This window comes from Bubalus bubalis, chromosome 5, assembly GCF_019923935.1.
Source record: "Bubalus bubalis isolate 160015118507 breed Murrah chromosome 5, NDDB_SH_1, whole genome shotgun sequence".
NCBI classification, from domain to species: Eukaryota; Metazoa; Chordata; class Mammalia; order Artiodactyla; family Bovidae; genus Bubalus; species Bubalus bubalis.
The window spans coordinates 61,352,118-61,372,936 of record NC_059161.1 but is presented as its reverse complement, the minus strand read 5'-3'; the positions used below and the strand labels follow the sequence as shown (position 1 = coordinate 61,372,936).

At 38.2% G+C, this 20,819-nt stretch overlaps 1 protein-coding gene across 15 annotated transcripts in view; it reads right to left on the bottom strand.

Annotated features, from left to right (window-relative positions):
* Positions 1–575: 575 nt before the first annotated feature.
* The window catches only part of ESRRG (estrogen related receptor gamma), a 693,861-nt gene continuing 673,617 nt past the window's right edge, over positions 576–20,819 (bottom strand). For all 15 annotated transcript variants that reach the window (XM_044943185.2, XM_044943193.2, XM_044943188.2 and 12 more), the window contains 2 exons: positions 17,262–17,531; positions 576–4,471 (listed from right to left, as the gene is read on the bottom strand). In XM_044943185.2, coding sequence (XP_044799120.1) covers positions 4,227–4,471; positions 17,262–17,531 — 515 coding nt within the window. In that variant the 3' untranslated portion in view covers positions 576–4,226. The remainder of the gene's footprint in view (positions 4,472–17,261; positions 17,532–20,819) is intronic.

Here is a 20,819-nt window from a genome sequence, read left to right as displayed (position 1 = left end):
ACCTCTAGAATTCCAAGACAGCTCCCCAACCTCACTCAGCCTCACCGTTCTAGAAGCTCTGCAACTGATGCCCCCTCGGGAAATCCTGCCGGCCCCTCTGCCTGGCGCTGCTCCACGGACCCAGCAGCTCGCTGGCTGCCAAGCTCAGAGCCGGCACCTGATTTAATTGTGGGTGGAGGGAAATAATAGGTTATCTCTAGCAGGTTTTAATAGGATCTTAAAATAGGGGGAAAGTTTTCTGTTATGACATTGACATAGAGGCGATGATTTGGAGTAAAGTAGGATGATGTGAGACGCTTTAAGATTAAATAAGAGCTATATAAAGGCTTGTCAGAATGAATTCTAATGTGCTTGAGACACTTTGCATACTCTTAAATATGCAAAATGTCTCTTGGCACCCTAGAATTCATTCTGACAAGCCTTTATATAGCTCTTCTTTAACCTCGTACCTTATTTTTAGGGAACAGGTAACTCAGAGATATTCTCTGAAGGAAAGCCACAAAGGGCAGTGTTTTACTGATTTGGTTCTTAAGTGGGGGGAGGGGGGAAAAAGAAAACACCATACGAAAGAGCAATCAAAAGTGGAAGCATGTTTAATATTGCTCTACCGTCATCCTGAAAGGCATAATAATTTGAGTTACACATCTGAACTGATTGGAGTTACAGAATCATATCTCCTTTTTGCATTTAACAATATATACAATATAAAATAAATACATTTACACAAATGGACATTTGCTGGAGCACACAGTATGGTACACATCACAAAAATATACAATTGATTGCTTTACAGATGTGAAGCCCATCTACAGCTATAGACAAGGTTTTATTATTATTATTATTCTTTTTACTACTGGCTATAATGCAACTCCTGGATTATTATAAGCAGTTTAAATTTTTTTTGTCCTTTTACGATCTTTGCACATAAGACTGCCATAAAATGTTTTCCTAGGCAGGTAAACAGAGACGCTTAAATAATTAAAATACAATCACCAACACTCATTTTCTCTTCTATAAGAAAAATAGCAGTTTTAAATTTTTTATATCTTTTATGTTATCATTTAAATGCAAAATAGTGGAATAAATACAACAATCTGATCTGATTGAAACACAAGTGTAACTACAGGTAGTCACACAATCATATTGCTTAAATAAGAACCAACCTAAAAGAAGCAAAAGGAAAATTAAAATTATATGGCTAAAACATACACCTTGAGAACTTTCCAGTACTTCACATTAAGTAAATGGTCTTGCTTGAAACTTGAAAAAACTTACCTCCAGCGAGGTTTAAGATGAAGCGTTTACCCTAAAGCCCGTGCAATTCTTTTAGATCTAAATTTTAGTTGTGTTTCCTATTTGTGAGATGCTTGTTCTTTTGTAATGCGGAGAGTCAATTGAACTGAAAACTAAAAATTGCTCTTCATTCTTTTTACATTTCTCCCTCTCACGTTTTCAGCTGGTTGGCTTTTACTTCTGAAGCCCAAGTACTTCCATGTGATACAGTGAAAACAATGTATATATTGTATATATTTTATTTCTATCGATAGTGTGGTTGAATAGTAGTAACTTAAACCCTGCACAAACTTTCTGGAAAATAATCTTTTGAAACACTTACATATATAAATAATCTTATAGAATCAGCACCTTTTTTTCCCAGGAGTTGTATTTTCCATTGTTATTTTTTCAAGGGATGTGCCAATTTCTGAACTCCTATCACAGCTATAAATTTCAAGTTATTGACCATCTGAATGAATTGCTAATGATGATTTATCTAGAATCACACTACAGTCACTTCTCTACTGAGAAACCACAATCTACGATATAGTCCCATATAGCTAATGATAGATACACAGTATTCCTAGCACTAGGCTGATGAAACATCAACCCAAGGTATTTTGTTTAAAGCACACAAAGTAGCAATAGTTTTGGAAACGTGTCCGCACCAAAAAAGTTTTGCAACAACACAGAGCGAGTTAATAACAACATCTGAGAGATGATTGAGTGAAAGCCATATATACAGCATTTAAAAATTAGACTTATCTATATTCTTGAAATATTCAAAGTTTTATTTCTAAGCTATACATTGGTATTCTATAATAAACCATTAGAGAAATTATTCCTTGTTTTGAAAATATTATTATGATTCTGATGTGTATCTGTTTGTAATGAATACTTGTTTGGAGTCTCAATCTCTTAATTATTATTAGGAAGAACCTTATTAATGGTAAGGAATAGAATATACTACTGTAGTCTCCTGAGGAATTGTACATCCAATATTGTCTCTAATTCTACCCTGTGTCTAAAAGCACACACCACAAGAATCCAAACACCACAAGAAGAACAAGACAACAGTCTTTGAATGCAACATAAAATTCAGAAAAGCACAGCAAACATGAAACATTGAAAAGCTGAACTACATTTCTTTTGTTTGTTAGGATTACAATTTTAATTACATCTGTGTACATAGAATAAGACTGTTCACATAATACAGGGAGCAGCTACTAACACTGGTCCATTGGTATAGCATTTGATGGAGGTTACTGTTTATTGGTTATTCAGCGATTGTAGATTTCAGGGGCATCTAATTGATTTCTTCATTAGATTACACCTCTTAACAGTCTGGAACCTGACTGACTTTCTTGCTGTGATAATACCAGTGGAAAAGCACATAGATTGGCTTAGCTCTTGGTAAAAACTGCAGATTAATTTTAACAAACATTCCTAAATGAATCAACTCATAGAGACTGGGTTTTAGAATTTGGTCAGGCGTCTGCTGTCTTTGATGATTTTTTTTTTCCCCCCCCAAATCCTGGCATTTGCCTTATTGCCTCTAAAGTGAATACTGGCTCACAGCTCCTTCAGGGATAAAGTCTGTAACTTTGCAAACAGGCAGTATTTCATTCCTAACCACCGTGGCAGCTAGAAATCCTATGGCAACTGGACCTCCCAGGGAGAGAGGCGCGCTCCTGATCCCTCTACGGATCTGTCTTCCATGTGCAGTGACCACTCGGAGTCAACTGCAGGTGTAATCTAATCCTTTGTGTCAGTGAACATTTAGGTAAACTGGAGCTCATGTTAAGAAACTGATGTTTGGGACCAGACTGGCACACAACATAAATTGCATCCGTGAAAGTATGCACCTTCCTCTCAACTATTGCTTGAGTAAGTTAAATTCCCATATTAACAAATGGCTGAAAAGTGGTAAAGCTGGTACAAAAAAATCTCCATTTGTAAGAAGAAAACGCAACATTTTTTTAAAAATCTTCCTTCAGGATTCATTTGTCCTTCATTATTGTTCGTAATTGTTCAAAGCCAGCACAAAATTGCAGTATTCTTATTTCTCTTTAGTATTGCATGAATGAATAAAGCTTAAACTATTCCCTGAAAAAGTTACATAGTAGCTAAACTAACAAATACCTGGAAGACTTGAAAAAACAATTAAGGAATCAAATGGCTGTAACTGATTTAGATGGAAAAGCAATGATAAGAAGCAGCCGATGCAACGTTGCTTAAGTCATCTAATTAGAGGCTGCTCCCGTGGAATCTAATACTGCACTCAGTCAATTTGTGTGTGTTGCACTGTACTTTTAGGTACGTCGGTTCTGTTTCTTTGATTCCTTAGTCATTGGGGACGTTACGGTTCACAAGAAGTTCACTGGTATCCATATTATGGATCTCCATCCTTTGGCAGGGCTGGCTTCCATAGCTCTCCAATTAGAGACCTCTTTTAAAAGTTCAGCAGCAGAAGGAAGGAAGGAAAGAAGGGAAAAAGGGAGGAGAAAAGGAAGGAAGGGAAAAAAGAAAGAAGGAAGAAGGGAGGGAGGGAAAGAAAAAGAAAGGAAGGAAAATGTTTTTACAACTAGAGAGATTAAAGTTTAAAAGAAAGTGGAAGAATAAGAACAGGAGGGACAAGGGATACAGGAGAAGGAAGGAAGGAAGAAGGAAGGAATGAAGGAGAGGAAGACTAGGGAGGGAGGAAAAAAATAACGAGGAAAAGAAAGTGAGAAAAGATACGGAGAAAAGATGAGATCAAGGTAGGAAGAAACTCATCAGGAAGATAGGGAGAAATCTGAAAGCTGCTTCATAGTCTTGCTGCTAAATCATCAGTGCAGTCTTTGTTGATTTCTGACGTTGTTAACTAAACTCGTAAGTTTCTTTGACATCACTCTTGGGTTTATTTTCCCTTTTTCAGCGCGCAGGATAGGATGGCCCCGGGAAGCCTTTAGTCAGACCTTGGCCTCCAGCATTTCCAAAAAAAGTTTGTGCATGGGGACTTTGCCTTCCAGTTTGATGTTGTAGAAATGCTGCACAGCCTTGGTGGAGGTCTGCCTCAGAAGCGGCAGCGTCATCAGCATCTTGCCAGCCCTGCGGGGGTCTTCCATGTGCTGGCCGGCCTCATAATCCTGCAGGGCCTCGTGTAAGACATCCTGAAGCTTCTGAACAGCTTCCACATCTTCTATGTGCATGGAGTCTACAAGCAAAGCCAAGAAGATAAACAACAATGTTAACAATAATAAAAAACATGGCAATTCGAGTTGTGAAACTTAAGTCTTATTCTTGAACTTCTCTGTGCTGTGAATTGCTCAGGGATTTCCCAAATCTCCATTTTATTTTTCTAAATTTCACTGCAATAGATAATTTCCAATGCTGACTTAGGGTGTGAGAATTACTACAAAAATCCATTATTTAAAACCTGTGGGTTTTTCCCTCTGGAATCTGAGCAAGAGAAGACTTTAACAGAATATAGTCTTGGCTGTTTTATTCATTATTTCATTCATATATTTATTCATTCATTCAACAATTATAAAAGGCCATCTGTTAAAAAATTATCCTAAGTGCCATGGAGGTAATGTTGTCTAAAATCCAGATCTTGTGCTCAAAAAGCCCATATTTCCCAAAAGGGTAAAAAAGAAGCTGATAACCAAAAGTGTAAGATATCCATGAAAATACATTGAACCTAACATTATGTTCCATTGTAAACTATACACAAATCACAATAAACTGCTCATCTTTCCAGAATTTTTAGTGTTCTCTTAACAATTCATTAAAGCATCCTTACCTAGTCTGCTTCTCTACAGAAAAACACATGAAGTCTTTAATGAATTCTGAAATACTTTTCACATTTGTGAAGGTGAACTTTGCCCATAAGTGACTAATTTAAAAACCTAATTCAATCAAGCAAGGAAAGGGTTAACAGGGTTGCCACAATTACTCTTGCGAGAAATGTGAGATGTGAAGGAAAAAATAAAAGTTACGGCTCTAGCTCTAAAACAGACACTTAATTATATACAAGTTTGAATCATTTAGCACGTTTTATTGATTCTGATGACAGTTTATCTGTTAATTACACATAATGGAGTCTTTGGGGGGTTCTTCATGTTTAATAATTCTAGTTCTCTGAGAATGCAGAGCTCTGAGATATATGTAGTTAGCCTAATCTTTCATATAATTCAAATATCAGATCACATGCCCAAAAAGAGAGAGGAAATGTAATTTAAAATCAAGTAGCTAAACATATGATGGAAAAGAATTATGGCAAGGTAATTAAAAGACTGATGGCTATAACCAGTAAATGCTTTTAAAACTTCTAGGTATTTTCTTTACTGTTTTGTTTTGTTTTTACATTGCCATTGTAAAATTGTTTCATCACATCATTCATGAATTGACCATTGTTAACAACAGATTTCTTTAAAAGAGTTTTTGGGGACTTCCCTGGTGGTCCAGTGATCAAGACTCCATTCTCCCAATGCAGGGGACAAGGGTTTGATCCTCAGTCAGGGAACCAAGATCCCACATGCGGCAAGACGCAGCCAAAAAATTTAAAAATTAAAAAACTTGAAAAAATGAAAACGAGCAGAAAAATATAATAACCAAACCATTTCTTAAATACTTGCTTTTGGGTGTGGCCTCTGATAAGCACTTTATGAACTTGAACTCATTCATTTCCCAACAGCCCTGTGAGTCAGGTGGCAGTGTTACTAAGTGTCAGAGTAGGATTAAACCCAGGTGTCTTTGAATCAAAGTATGCTGCCAGATACACTGGACATGACATTTCCTTTAAAAAATAAAAAATAAAAGAGTTGAAATTGTCCTCTGAGCTCATCTCACTCAACTTTCCATCTTCATCAAAAATCTTGTCTACGACATTTCTAACGATGACATTGCCAGTTGCATGGACAGCTTTCTACTTAACAAGGAAAAGAACTAATTGTTAGAAATGTCTTCTTCAGATTTTCCCAAATCTGTCTCCAACCTGCATCCTTTGGTCCTGGTTCTAACTACCGAAACCATACAGGATACATTTTCTTCTTCGACATGGCAGATCTTTAAATGCTTGGAGTCAGCTGTACGGTCACCTCGGCCCCCACCCCAAGTCTTGCCTTCCCCACTGCTCTTGCCCAGCAGGAGATATATTATAGAATGTCACAGGAAATGAGGCGAGGACAAATAGCAGAGAGATATGCTCACAAACAGCAATTAAGACTTCAAACTATTTTTTAAAGGCGGTGATTTAGCTTGAGAGATTTAAAAATGATTTAATCAAATTACTATGATAATTTAACTTCCCATTTACAGAAAAGATTCTAACTCATTTTAGCTTAACCCATTCTCAGATCTGCTAATATTTTAAATGCAAACTCACTAAATCTGAACTATTTAATTAGACCGTGATTCAGCTGGCAGACTGCTGAAGAAAATATTAATCTCCATTAGGGATCCTAGTTCAAGTTCTGGCTCCGCGGCTTTAATCTCTGTTTTATTCTTGGGGCTAAATTTATACATTTATGCCAAGCTCAATAGAACTGGCATTACTTTATGTAATTATTTAATTTGGTTGTTGGTACTTTTTTTTAACTTTATGTTTTAAAGGAAATTGTCCCAGTATTTGCACTGATGGGAACCAACTAAACTTAATAATGGAAACCATAGATTTATGAACTAATCAGACAGAGCAAAGCTGAACATTAAAAACACAGACTGAGCTGCTAAGAAAAAATAAGCCTAGGATTTCTGGGTTCAAGCCCAGACCCATTAAATAAGAAATCTGGAGCAGCATGCAGGACATTAGTAGTTTTTAAAATCTAGGTGATTCTATGGTCAAGTGAGAGTTGAGAATCAGTCAAATAGACAATAAGACAAATGGTATTCTAAAATAATCAAGATTCCAAAAGACAACCAGAGTTCATGATATATATAGCCTCAACCATATTTTAAGTTCCACCATCTAATAATAAAACAGAAACCTTTTGTTAAATTCCAGTATTTTCCTCCATGAAGTGGGACCATAAAGGGACATATCTAATTCAGATCATTTACTTTGGGAAGACAGCTAAATATCTTTATACTAATAGCTGCAAAATCCATTGAGACTTAGAGCCACGGCAAAAGAAGATTTTTATTTTTACATCTTATCTGGAACAGAACACTGTCCTTCTCAATGGTAAAGTTATCCATTACTGTAGCATTAGGTACAGCCAAATGCCCACGTTCTATTTGGAAACTGTCTTCAGGATTTGTAGCTCATTCTTGGCAATATTTTCTCAATGATGCCAAATCTTATTTTGAGGATGGAATTGAATATTAGACACAGACGAAGCGTATTCAGAGTCAAGCCTGACACACATTATAAACTGATACTCAGCCATCTTTTCCATGGAACACAGGTGTTGATTTTCTTTAGTTTGTAAGCTGCCTACATGAAAAGGGGCAGTAAGGGCTCAGCCAATGTGACTCTCTCTCTAATCACCGAAGCAATGAAATGTAGTATGATGAAAAAGAGAAGTGAGCAAAAGCCTACTTTCTAAAAGCAAATTTGTGTCTCCAAATTTTTATATACGACTGTAAGGAGTCTAATGACGTGATCTCAGTTAACCAGCTGAGATACTGAAGAAACTGTGTTGCCCACTATGGCAAAATGACTCTTGATTAACCCAGTTAGACTTAAGTTTTCTAAAAGGTGCCAATTATAAAGTTTTGATTAAAAATCAGTAAACTATATTCCAGGGATTTGGTAGTTGTGTCACCAAACACTTTTAATCTCTCTAAATCTGCACATAACTAGATAGCAAAACTAAAAACCACAGACAACACTTAGCAGAAACACGAAGTGACAAGATATCCAAAACACACACACACACACACAATCAGAATTATAGTGTGTGTGTCTGTCTGTGTTCCTAGCTCTGTCCACTGAAAAGATTCAGGAAGGATGGTCAACCTAGGGATGTAGTAATGGGTACCACTGGCACCTAAGCTGTAATCAGATTCCAAGTCCCAAGGAAGAATATGGAACACCTTGGGCTTCCCAGGTGGTGTGAGTGGTAAAGAACCTGCCTGCCAATGCAGAAGACATAAGAGACGTGAGTTCGATCCCTGGGTCGGGAAGATCCCCTGGAGGAGGGCATGGCAACCCACTCCAGTATTCTTGCCTGGAGAACCCCATGGGCAGAGGAACCTGGTGGGCTACAGTCCATAAGGTTGCAAAGAGTCGGACACGACTGAAGCAACTTAGCACACACACACACATATAGAACACCCTGTCATGATAACTAGGAAGGAGAGTATCTACAACTACTAAGTCATTCAAAAAAGATTCCATACACTGACCTGCAGAGGTTCCCGCTGATGCTAGTGGGGCAATTTAAAAAGAATTATAATTGCAACTGGCTGAAATCCACTGAATCTGTTTAAATACAAGTTTTTACAATGACATTTTAAAAAGGGTGCTGTTAGTATACTGTATTCGTGTTTTTCTTTCTGGCTTACTTCACTCTGTATAATAGGCTCCAGTTTCAGACACTGATGTATAGAACAGTCTTATGGACTCTGTGAGAGAGGGAGAGGGTGGGAAGATTTGGGAGAATGGCATTGAAACTTGTAAAATATCATGTATGAAACGAGTTGCCAGTCCAGGTTCGATGCACGATACTGGATGCTTGGGGCTGGTGCACTGGGACGACCCAAAGGGATGGAATGGGGAGGGAGGAGGGAGGAGGGTTCAGGATGGGGAACACATGTATACCTGTGGCGGATTCATTTTGATATTTGGCAAAACTAATACAGTTATGTAAAGTTTAAAAATAAAATAAAATTAAAAAAAATAAATAAATAAAAAGGGTGCTGTTTCATTATCTCGAAAACTTGTAAATTTTAAGTAGAAATAATCAAGCATTTATCCTTTTTTCCCACATTTACTCTGTGACTCTGTTAACCAAGTAAGAGAAAGACTCTCTTTGTAAAAGTATCCCCATTACAGAATGAAGAAAGAAAGGTTACAATACAAATCACCATGGATTTAGGGAATGAGTTCCAACGGCTGCTGGGCTTCTCTGGTGGCTTAGACAGTAAATAATCCACCTGCAATGCAGGAGACTCAGGTTTGATCCCTGGGTTGGGAAGATCCCCTGGAAAAAGGAAGGGCTACCCACTCCAGTATTCCTGCCTGGAGAATCCCATGGACAGAGGAGACTGGTGGGCTTACAGTCCATGGGGTCACAAAAAGTTGGGCGTGACTGAGGGACTAACACTTTCCCTTGCTTCACCAAAGGCTGCTAACATCACACAAAAAAGTGAGACAGCCAGATATCATGTGTCTGTCCAAGAATAACATGCCACCTATAGGTCTAGAACTGAATCTGATTATGCTGTTTGGATCCTGTCACGGGTTTGCACAAGATGCTAAGGCCAGAAGAACAAGATGAGCTGCCCCTACAGGGTGTAAACTGCAAAGTTCGCACTGTGGGGAACTCTGCAGGGCAAATGTCTTTTGGCTTTTGCAAGAGACAAACTCTAAGAATGTGAAAATGAAAGAATAAATTTTACATGGAAAGAGACTTCACAGATCCATAAGGAGAAGACAATGTTTTTTAAAGGGCAAGACTAAACTATCAAGTCTGGGGATATATATTCAGCAATAAAGCCATTGTAAAAAGCTAACTGTAAAAGTTGGGAGGAGAGTGGTTACTTACATGGAAAGGGAGGGAGGGGACTGAGATTGGGACAGAACAATTGAGACTGGACACAACTTGACCTTGTTCATCGTGATAGGTAGCAAAATGGTCCCAAAGATACCCAGATTGTCTATCTCTGCAACCTGATTGTTACCCTGTATGGAAAAAGGGACTTTGATATAGGACAGTATCTTATATTATCCATGGGCATTCAGTGAAATCAAGTGTCCTTTTAAGAGGGAGGGGGGAAAAAAAGGCAATGTCACCACTGAAGCAAAACGGTACAGGAATGGCTCTGAAGACGGTGGAAAGAACCACGAGCCAAGGATTACAAGGAACACCACAGTGGAAGCTGTAAAAGGCCAGGAGCCAGACTGTCCTATAGAGTTTTCAGAGGCAGTGTGGCCCTGTCCACACCTTGTTGCTAACCTGGTGAAGCTGATCAGGACTTCTGACCTCCAGAACTGTAGGACAATAAATTCGTGTGGTTTAAAGCCACGGGAGCTTCCTTGGTGGCTAAGTGGTAAAGAAACCTCCTGCAGTGCAGGAGACGATGGAGACATGGGTTCGATCCCTGGGTCGGGAAGATCCCCTGGAGTAGGGTACAGCAACCCACTCCAGTATCCTTACCTAGAGAATCCCATGGACAGAGGAGCCTGGCAGGCTTCAATCTATAGAGTCAAAAAGAGTTGGACACAACTGAGTGATTTACACTTTCAAGTCACATATTTGGTTTTGTATGTGTATGCGTGTGTTAGTTTGTGTTTTACATTAAAATGGTGAGAGACCTAGAGAGAGGTAGAGAGAAACTTGATGAAAATGTCCTTTCTAGAAAGTAGTGAGTTGAGCGGAATTCCTATCAAGACTACAGAAACAGTTAGCAGAAACACCAAGGAAGCTGCACACACAGCAAGCAGGGCATTGGATCATAACACCTTGTAGGTAGGTCTTTCTAACCCAGAGAAGTTGCAATTCTAATACTGCAAATAAAAATAACTCTGAGGAGATTGGACTTGACACGTACACACTACTGTATATAAAGTAGATAACTAATAATAACTAACTAATAACTGACTAATAATGAGGGTCAGTGGTCAAGAATCCAATTGCCAATGCCAACTCTAATCCAACTGGATATGCAGGAGATCTAGGTTTGATCCCTGGGTGGAGAAGATCCCCTGGAGGAGGAAATGGCAACCCACTCCAGTATTCTTGCTGGGAAAATCCCAAGGACAGAGGAGCCTGGCGAGCTACAGTCCATAGGGTCGCAAAGATTCAGGCATAACTGAACACACAGCAGTGATCATTGAGCATGATAAGAAACATTCGAGAATCAGCTCTATTTTTACATAGGATTTTGAAAGATCACAATATGCAAATAAGGGTTGCATTAAATCAAAAAACAATCTACTTTCCTAATATGTCTTCAAAAATAAAATAATCCAAAGAATGATGGCAGATTTGAGCAAAAACTAAACAGAAGTAGAAGAGATGGAAAAGCATTAAGTTTGATTTTTTATTTGTGTGATAATATTAATTATGGTTTTGTCTGGGTAAGAGTTGAGAATAAACTTCTACCTGCCACAAAAGACCTACCCATATTAATTTCTTACAAAATCTGGTAAACATTTTGGCTTCAACTATTTTTGTAACTTTCCCGAGTAGTTTTATACCATAACTCTCTACAAAGACAGTACGAAGATAAAGGAAGCGTAAGCAAGCACGTGTGGTTGGCAGTGTCCAACTCTTTGCGACCCCATGTACAACAGCCTGCCAAGCGCCTCTGTCCAGGGGATTTCCCGGGCAAGAATTCTACAGTAGCGTTGCTATTACCTCCTCCAGGGGATCTTTCCAACCCAGGGATTAAACCCGCATCTCTTGCATTGCAGGCGGATATTTTTTTTACCACTGAGCTACCTGGGAAGCCCAAGATAAAGGAAGTGGGGACAAAATTCAAAATGAAACTTAAAATATTAATTTAGGCTGGCAGATCTGAAACCGCACTTGGTAATGTCTTACTCACTGGCCCCTTTAAAGACGTGGGATATACTTATTTGTGAAACAAACAGCTTATTGATAGCAAAGGACACAGGGTCCAACCCTCTGTGCTCAAGTAGTCTCACATCTTTTATCGGCTCGCTTCTGTGACCCATAAAACGATACTGGAGATGTCTACCCAAACAGGCAGGTTGTGGAAATCTAAAAATATTTCCTGGCAGAGGCTCAAAACTAAAATAGAAATGTCTACAGAAAGATACTAAAAATGGATAATCTCTTGTCCATTAGCTAAAACGGTCTCTTGTGTATCAAATCAGCAAACTCCATTAAAATTTCAATAAAACTGTTTGAGGACCCAGTAGATACTAAAGAGTTCAAGAGCTGTTTTTACTCCTTTACTTAATTGTTCTGATCTGTGGAGATGTTAATATTTCTCTATTACAAATTCAACACAAATACACACAGCACACATGAAATCTAAGACCAGTCATTATCCTCTTTTAAAAGTAACTGAGAATTAAAATTTTAGGCCAGTTAGGAGAAATAAGGTGCTATTTAATTCATCTGCCTGATTTTACAGAGAAGAAGCCATGCATTCTTAAAGGAGGTAAAAATCTGAAATTGGAGAGTAGGGGAAAAAACTCTGCTTTAAGGCAAAATGCATACACATATAGTATATAAATAGATTATATAGAGTATTTGTAATATTACTTCACTGGGGACCTATTAGGAAAAACATATCTAGACAGCCTACCCTAAGAAGAGTATGTGGTGCTGGAGAAGACTCTTGAGAGTCCCTTGAACAGCATGGACATCAAACCAGTCAACCCCAAAGGAAATCAATCCTGAATATTCATTGGAAGGACTGACGCTAAAGCTGAAACTCCAATACTTTGGCTACCTGATGCAAAGAGCCAGCTCAGAAAAGACACGGAACAGACCATGATGTGGGGAAAGACTGAGGGCAGGAGAAGGGGGCGACAAAGGATGAGATGGTTGGATGGCATCACTGACTCAATGGTCATGAGGCTGAACAAACTCTGGGAGATAGTGAAGGACAGGGAAGCCTGGCGTGCTGTAGTCCATGGGTTCGCAAAGAGTCAGACATGACTGAGTGACTGAACAAGAAGAGTGTTCATGAAAAATAAGATGGAGAAACACTAAAGTTGTATGAGGTTCCAAATACACTGATTAAATATGGCTCCATTCCAGCCTCCAATAGAAATCATCAACTTTTTAATCCCTGAAATTACACCACATTCTGTACATATACCATTTGTATTTGAGGACAAAATACTGTCATGAGATGAGGATAATCACTTATGATTTAAAATTGATGACCAAAATATCATTTGCAGCTTGATATCAATTTGATGTTATTACTCCAGAAGTGGGATTCCCAGATGGCACAGTGGTAAAGAATTCGCCTGCAATACAGGAGATGCGGGTTTGATCCCTGGGTCAGGAAGATCCCCTGGAGAAGGCAATGGTAACCCACTACCACAGTCTTGCTGGGAAAATCGCAAGGACAGAAGAGCCTGGCAGGCTCCAGTCCTGGGTGTCACCAAGAGTCAGACACAACTGACCTGGCATACATGCACACTCTTGAAGTACTGTGTATAAGTAAAAAGAAAACTCAACTTAAACATGTAGATTCTATTTATTCTCCAACAGCCCAGGGTTAAAATTGCTCTAGGCTGGGGGTGGATCTGGAGTGGCAACAGTTGGCATGTGAGGGGTGGCTATGGAACTTGAAGCTCTTGTGACTTAACCAAAGAGAATGATCAGACTAAAAGTAATTCTTAATCTTAAACTGCTTTTAATCTTTCATTGCATAAAAGTGAGTATATTACCTTGGGGCTAGTGATAATAGTTTTCAATAAATCTTAGACAAAAGAATCAAAAGAACCAATTGAGAGAATAGAATCATATGCTATAATCTTACCTAAAATGCTTATAGCACTATCTTACTCTCTTTATGTCTTATGAAGACAAAGTGAATTCTAGAATCATAGAATTCCCCAAATGGAAAGAATTCTAGAGATTAGTCAAAACCTCTTGGTTAATGTGTCAGAAAGCTAGGGCCTTACAATGCCAATGTTCAAATTGTGACCTAGATTCTCCTTTTAAAATTCAATCGCACGAGATGTATCAGGGGTGCAATATTTCTCAAGAGATTATTGTTCTCTCTCCAAAATAGAGACTATGTAGTTGAAATGAGCCTATAAAGTTTCTTACCTTCAAATATAAGTGGAATAATTAGAGTTTTCAAATATTAGAATATCATAATCACAGTATTGTTGCTGTTGTTGAGTCCCTCAGTCATTTCTGACTCTTTGTGACCCCATGGACTGTAGCCTGTCAGGCTCCTCTGTCCATGGGATTTCCCAGGAAAGAATCCTGGAGTAGCTTGTCATTTCCTTCTCCAGGGGATCTTCCCGACCCAGGGACTGAACCAGTGTTTCCTGCATGGGTAGGAGGATTCTTTACCACTGAACCACCAGGGAAACCCTTACCACAGCATTAGCTCACAATACACTGGGATTTTTGGCTATGTACCTAAAGACAGAGAACATACTTTCAATGGCTTTCTGGTGTTATAAATATTCCTGAATGCATATATGACAGAAACATAGCTACAAAAAATATGACAGCCATTATCAGGAAGCCAATTCCCTGTTTCCCAAGCATAAGCACAACATTTATAATTATTGAATAAAGACAGGTGTTTAAAATAAGCTGAAATTTAGATTAATGAGACAATGGTTGTTAACACCGACAGCCCGAAGGAGAATGCTGAGATATTATAACAATAAAGTAGATTTTTTTCTCCACACAAAGTCTTTTACATTAATCTAAAATTTCTAAATATGAAAAGAAAAATTTACAAACTTTTTGGTATGTTTATGAGAAGTATTAAAATATATTTACATTGATGTGTTTGGCAGCTTAAGAAACACTGGTTCCTAGCAAGATCGAATCTACAACTTTATTGATGTCCTTCAAATAATGGTTAAAAAAATGGAATAAAACAGCATCATATTGGCAGTCTCAAACAAAATGACTTTCTGAGTGGTTTATCCCAAGCTAAAACAGTAGGGCTTACAGGTTGGATGGATGAGAGAAAGCTATATTTACACGACAAAGGAGAGGTGACACCACGTAGACATTAAAAGTCCTTATAGTGCTTAATCACTACTCCTTCATTACAGACTCTGATTCTATTAATTTTTCTTGGTACTGAGAAGCTGAAAAATGTTAGAATTACTTACAGGAGAATTTTGTGATGTAGAGAAGTAGCATACTACTGAATAATACTATGCTAGAAGAGAGGGTTTGTTGACTATTTCTGGCTTAACACATGAAAAATAAACTGACTAGTTCTTTAAAGTGTTTCTAATCACCACTCATTGCTCAAAAGTAGGTCACTTCCTCCCCCTCACAGAAGAGAATGTGGGATTCAAACATCATATATCAAAATATTAATGATTATACTTCTAAACAACAGTGACAAATGCTGCTACTAATTAATTCGGGTATTTTAAATTATAATCCATAGCCATAAAGTATATAACTAATATCTAAAATTACAAAATTTTAGCAATTTTGATGATAAAGTTTTAGCATTGCATAGCATTCATGATTAGTTAATAATTCACAAAAAGCAATTTGAGACACAAAAGATACACAACACACTGGGCTATAGTTTAAAAATAATTAACCAAGTAAATGTTTTAAATTAGAACCACTATACAATTTTCAGATAAAAATTCTTCCCAAACCATCACTGGATCTTTCATCCAATTATGAAAGATGCTTTAATGGGAAGTCCATACCAACTAATAAATTCTCAGAACATTTCTATCCCATCTCCCACTTTGGTCTTCCAGACAGCAGGGGTTTCTTCAGGGTTTGTGATGATGATGCCATGTGTCATAAAGAGTCGTATTTTACAATTTCACAAGGGGAGGAGGAGAGAAGCGAGTGGTATTTTAAGGAAGAGGGGTCCATTCGCAATTAAAAGTGTGAAATGCTAAACTCCATTATGAAGACAAATAGCAAAGTACAACTTCATTGTTGAAAACAATTTCCCTCCTATCAGTCCAAGGATTCATGCATCAATATTGTAGATGAACTGTTAATTACAAAATCAATTAAAAATTATTCCTAAAAACAGTCACGCATCCCTGGCTCTCATGGGGGCAATTTGGGCAGAAGGTCTCATCTCACTAGGACCGCGCCAAATCACAAAGTCGTCATCCACAAGTAAGCAAAAGCAATCTGGTTTTTCATTTTTCAGCGCGGCTGAGCCCAGCCTGAGATTGATCGTCACATATGGCCCCAGAAAACAAACTGTCAATACCTTGAATGCTGCAGAATTTGAACAAATAGCCATCCGCCCATTCAAGCCACTCATTGCATCCCATTTAACAGATTTTATTGACAGTTTCCTTCTTGTAATTAAAGGGAAAACTACTGGCCAGCAACCAAGATAAAGTTCAAAGATAGGGTCAAAACAAAAGCAGATGGAGGGGCACGATGTGACTGTCAATGGTACATAGCATCAGAGCGTGTTATTGACGCAGGTATCTAAAGATCGGCACGTCATTAAGGAGGGATCTATCCTGGACTTTATGCAAATGCTGAGAGAGACTTAAGACCACAGTCAAGCATCCAGAGAGGCACAAAGGCAAAAACAACAAAGCACCAATGATTTTTACTTATCAGAGTTTGCTCTCTATTTTAGCACATTTCAGTTCTCATGTAAAGACCGTTTATTCTCATAATTCTTAACCCTTACTACATAGGTAATACCTTTAAGGGAAATACTCCTTTGCAGAATTCGACTGTTAGAGAATTCCAGAAGGGAAGAAAACAGTATTCTCTGATAACCAGAATGAAAAGCAACACAACATATATGATTCCAATTAAAAAATTTGCATTATAAGGTAGGGGAATGATTTGCATTTCTAACTCACACTTATGTTCACTTGTGTAAATAAGACAAAGGACCTAATATTGTCCTGAGCATCCATTTACACCTCTGCCACTTTTGCTTTGCCATGATTTGTGTTAATGAACAATTTGGTGGTATAAGGGACACAGCCCTTAATAAGCAAATAAAATAAAAATAACTCCCTTTAAATTGGTTTTTCTTTTCTTCTAACTTTTCCCTAGAAAGTTATGAGGATTATAATTTTGCTGACTCAGAATTTACAGCTGGGTCTAGTAAATCCCTGAAGAAGAAGGTAAGTGAAGGGGCAGAACTGACATATTAGGAAACATAACAACGAACCATGTCAATATGCCAACCTGAATTAGCGAGAGCTATCGCTTTGAGGGTGACAAATTCTTCTTTCTCCAGCTTCATGCTCTTGTATTTTTTTACCAGCTGCAGGATAGCATTATTTAGGTCAAGAAGGCCTGCTAATTTGGACTGGTCTTCATCCATTATATAATCGTCTGCATAGACAAGTTCATCCTCAAAGGAAAGAGATCGGTACACGACACCAAGGATCAAGATTTCCATCCAAGCACTTTGCAGAAGGCTCATCTGGTCCGCCAGGGACAGCGTGGAGAAGCCTGCATGGGGATATAGGCAGATCAAGTTACTTTAAAGCCATCATATCATAATGCAACATTAGCTTCATATGGTAGTCAGCTTCTGCATAGGTGCTCAAAATTATGCTGAGCTCTGATTAGCTGCTCTTAAAACTTCCCCTGCCCATTTTGCCAACGGCAAAGTAAAAGGCACCAACCAGCTTCAACTTGTTGGTGTTTTCTCCATATTTTAGACACAGCTGACAGGAATATAATAGATAAGAGGTAGTTTTCTCTCACTTGAAAATACCATGCAATCATGAAATACAATTGATTTCTAGTGGAAGTCTTTATGAATGTCTTAAATGGAAGGAAGTGTTAGTCGCTCAGGCATGGCTGGCTCTTTGTGACCCCATGGACTCTAGCCCGCCAGGGTCCTCTGTCCCTGGAATTCTCCAGGCAAGAATACTGGGGTGGGTAGCCATTTTCTTCTCCAGGGAAACTTCCCTACCCAGGGATCAAACCTGGGTCTCCTGCATTGCAGGTAGATTTTTAACCATTTGAGCCACTCTTACTAGGCTTGATAGTTTGATAGGAAGTCAAACTATCAACTACCTCATTTCCAAAAACTGCTCTTGATAAACATGAAAGTGAAAAACAAAACCCAAAAAAACAGAAGCCCCAAATAAAGGACAACAAGTTAGGCCACACGGTAGAGTGCAATCTGGAACCATTTCTCTGTAGTAGTCACAAGTACAGCGAGCGTTGAGTACGATTACACCCAAAAGAGCTTTCTTAATTGGATATTCTGTCCCCACTGACATTTAGCATGAATTCCTTTTTTTTTTTTTTGAATTCCTTTTTTAAATGGCAATTATTGGTATCAAAGAGGATGGAATACTTTGCAGACTGGTCCCCTCACCAAAGAGAGAAGCCACACTTTATTCTTGATATTAGGATCCACTCATTTAAAAAGTTAAACATGGAGACCAGGAGGTACAATGGACAAAGTGTGAGCAGAGACAGATCCTAAACTTCAGTATTCGCTCCGCTGAACTACTGGCTGTGTTACTTTGAGCAAGATAATTTCCTTGTACCCTAATTTCTGTTTTGCAAAACAGTGCTTTATAATATGTATTCTATAAGTGTAGCTATATGATATGCTATTTTTATCTGAAATACCTGGATGACTGCTTCAATCCTAAACCTGGTCTGCATTTATACATACATGTTTAAAGTCCCTTCTGAAGTTGAGAAAACACAAATAACAAAAAATTAAAAACAAAATGTGGATCAAGAGGGAAACATGAAGTAGGACAATTAAACCTACTCAGGAGTAAATATATCTATTTAAATTTTAGAGGGATTAGACCCAGACTCTAAAAGAAGTCTTAGTGGAGATAACCTGATGATCAGTTGCTTACTTTTGCCTTAAGAAAAAAAGTTTCTTAAAACTTCACCTTCATTTCAAGGTTATGCCCAGGAACTCCAAGGGTGACAAACCATATCTATGGTTTTTGAGGACAATGGTACCATGATTTCAGATTCTGCCACCAAGAATTCCACAGAAGGAAGAAAGTATTGATAATGCAACTTATAAAATCTGTTATTACTCCCTTTCTAGAACCTATTACCCAAATCATAAATACCCACTGCTGTTCAGCTTTCTTAGGCTCCTACCTTTGGCTATTGTTCTTAATCATTTTTATTCATCACAAATTATTCATGTTTCCTGAGAGAGCAGCAACTATAGCACGGTAAAGAAAAGGAAATCATTTCCTGGCCCATTGGAGAAAAACTAGTGGTTGGACATTTGGTACCCTTCACTTCAAGTGTTTAATAAAATCACCAAGAGGGATTAGTCCCACTTTTCTTAAGGCCCACGTAAAAAGCATTTATTTAATTTTTTTTCTTTATCAAGTTGCTTACCTATTACTTAACTGATCTTCTTTTGGACTATGTCTCTTTTTCCTTTTTCTCTATTCTTTCTTTGTCACCAAAATATGGGGTTACATGAATAAATGTCTGCTTAGAATTAGAGATGTCACAACTTTTAACAGGGAATTACAAAGAGAAAAATAACAATCGAATCTGAGTAGATGTGGCTCCATTTCCTTTTCATGTTGAGAATGTTTTACAACAAATAAACCAAAAATCAAACAAACAAATATTGATCTTTTTTCCAGTCCCCCACTGCAAGAAAAAGATGTCCTGCAAATTAAAATACCTAAGAAGAGAGACTAAGCAGGAATTTCTTTTGTAAATAGAAGAGACGCAAAAATAGTCATCTAGGAAGTTCTGAGCAAAAGGAGATGGGTAATTTCCATTCGCCTTCGTATCCTTGTTCCTTTTCATGCTCCCAAGCAGCAGTTTTTCTGCAGCAGCAGATGGACAGAGCGCATAGCCTGCAGCACCTTCCTGTGACAGCCCTATTCTCCAGCCCAGACACTGCTGTTAGTAAATAGATTTACACATTCTCCAATCTCCACACATCTTTCTGCCGAATAATTAAAAGCAGGATGATTAGTTTATTGAGTGGAAGGAGGAACTTTTTTATTGAGGTCCATCCACGATTTTATCAGGGCCAGCACTTTTACGGTTGTCAGGAGGATGCAGGCATCCAATTTTTCTTATCTGCCTGATTAATACAAACGCTGTTTCAGGACGCATTAATTAACAGATACAAATCTACGTTCTCATGGAAGGATCAATACGGAGAAGAAAAGAGGCATCAATGTGAATTTAGTGCTGATGATGGAGCAGGCACGCTATCGACATTTACGTGCACGGAAACTTTAAAGTTGCACGGGGGCCCTTTTGTCCCTGTGATTTACAAATGAACAATTTTTTTTCAGCCATGACAATGTTTCACACATTTCTTGGGGGGTTTAATTAAGCCAAAAACAATAAAACTTCATTTTCTTAGGTTGATCCTGTGACTTGATCCTTCTAGGGGTGGGTGGGTAGGTGGGTGGGTGGGTGTGTGTGTGAACCGAACTTGGCCTTTTACTTCTTAATGAAATAAAAACAAGGAAAAGGGTAAGGAAAAGGTTCTCCTTTTGGAGGGTGGGGGTGGTCAGGGAGCACATAAAGATAGATATAGTACAAAAGGTCTGCTTGAGAGCCTTGAGTCTATTTCAAGCTGATCAGAGGAGGTGTAATTTTGCCAAACCAAAGGGGAAAGGACAACCTATGGTCTACACAGTATAAATAAAGTCTGGACTTTTATCTTTTCTTGGTCCAGAAATAGCTGGATCCCAACATTTTAACCCTTTCCTCCCAAACCCTTGCAATCTGGAAGCTGTCACAAAGAACTGTCCTGCCCAAATG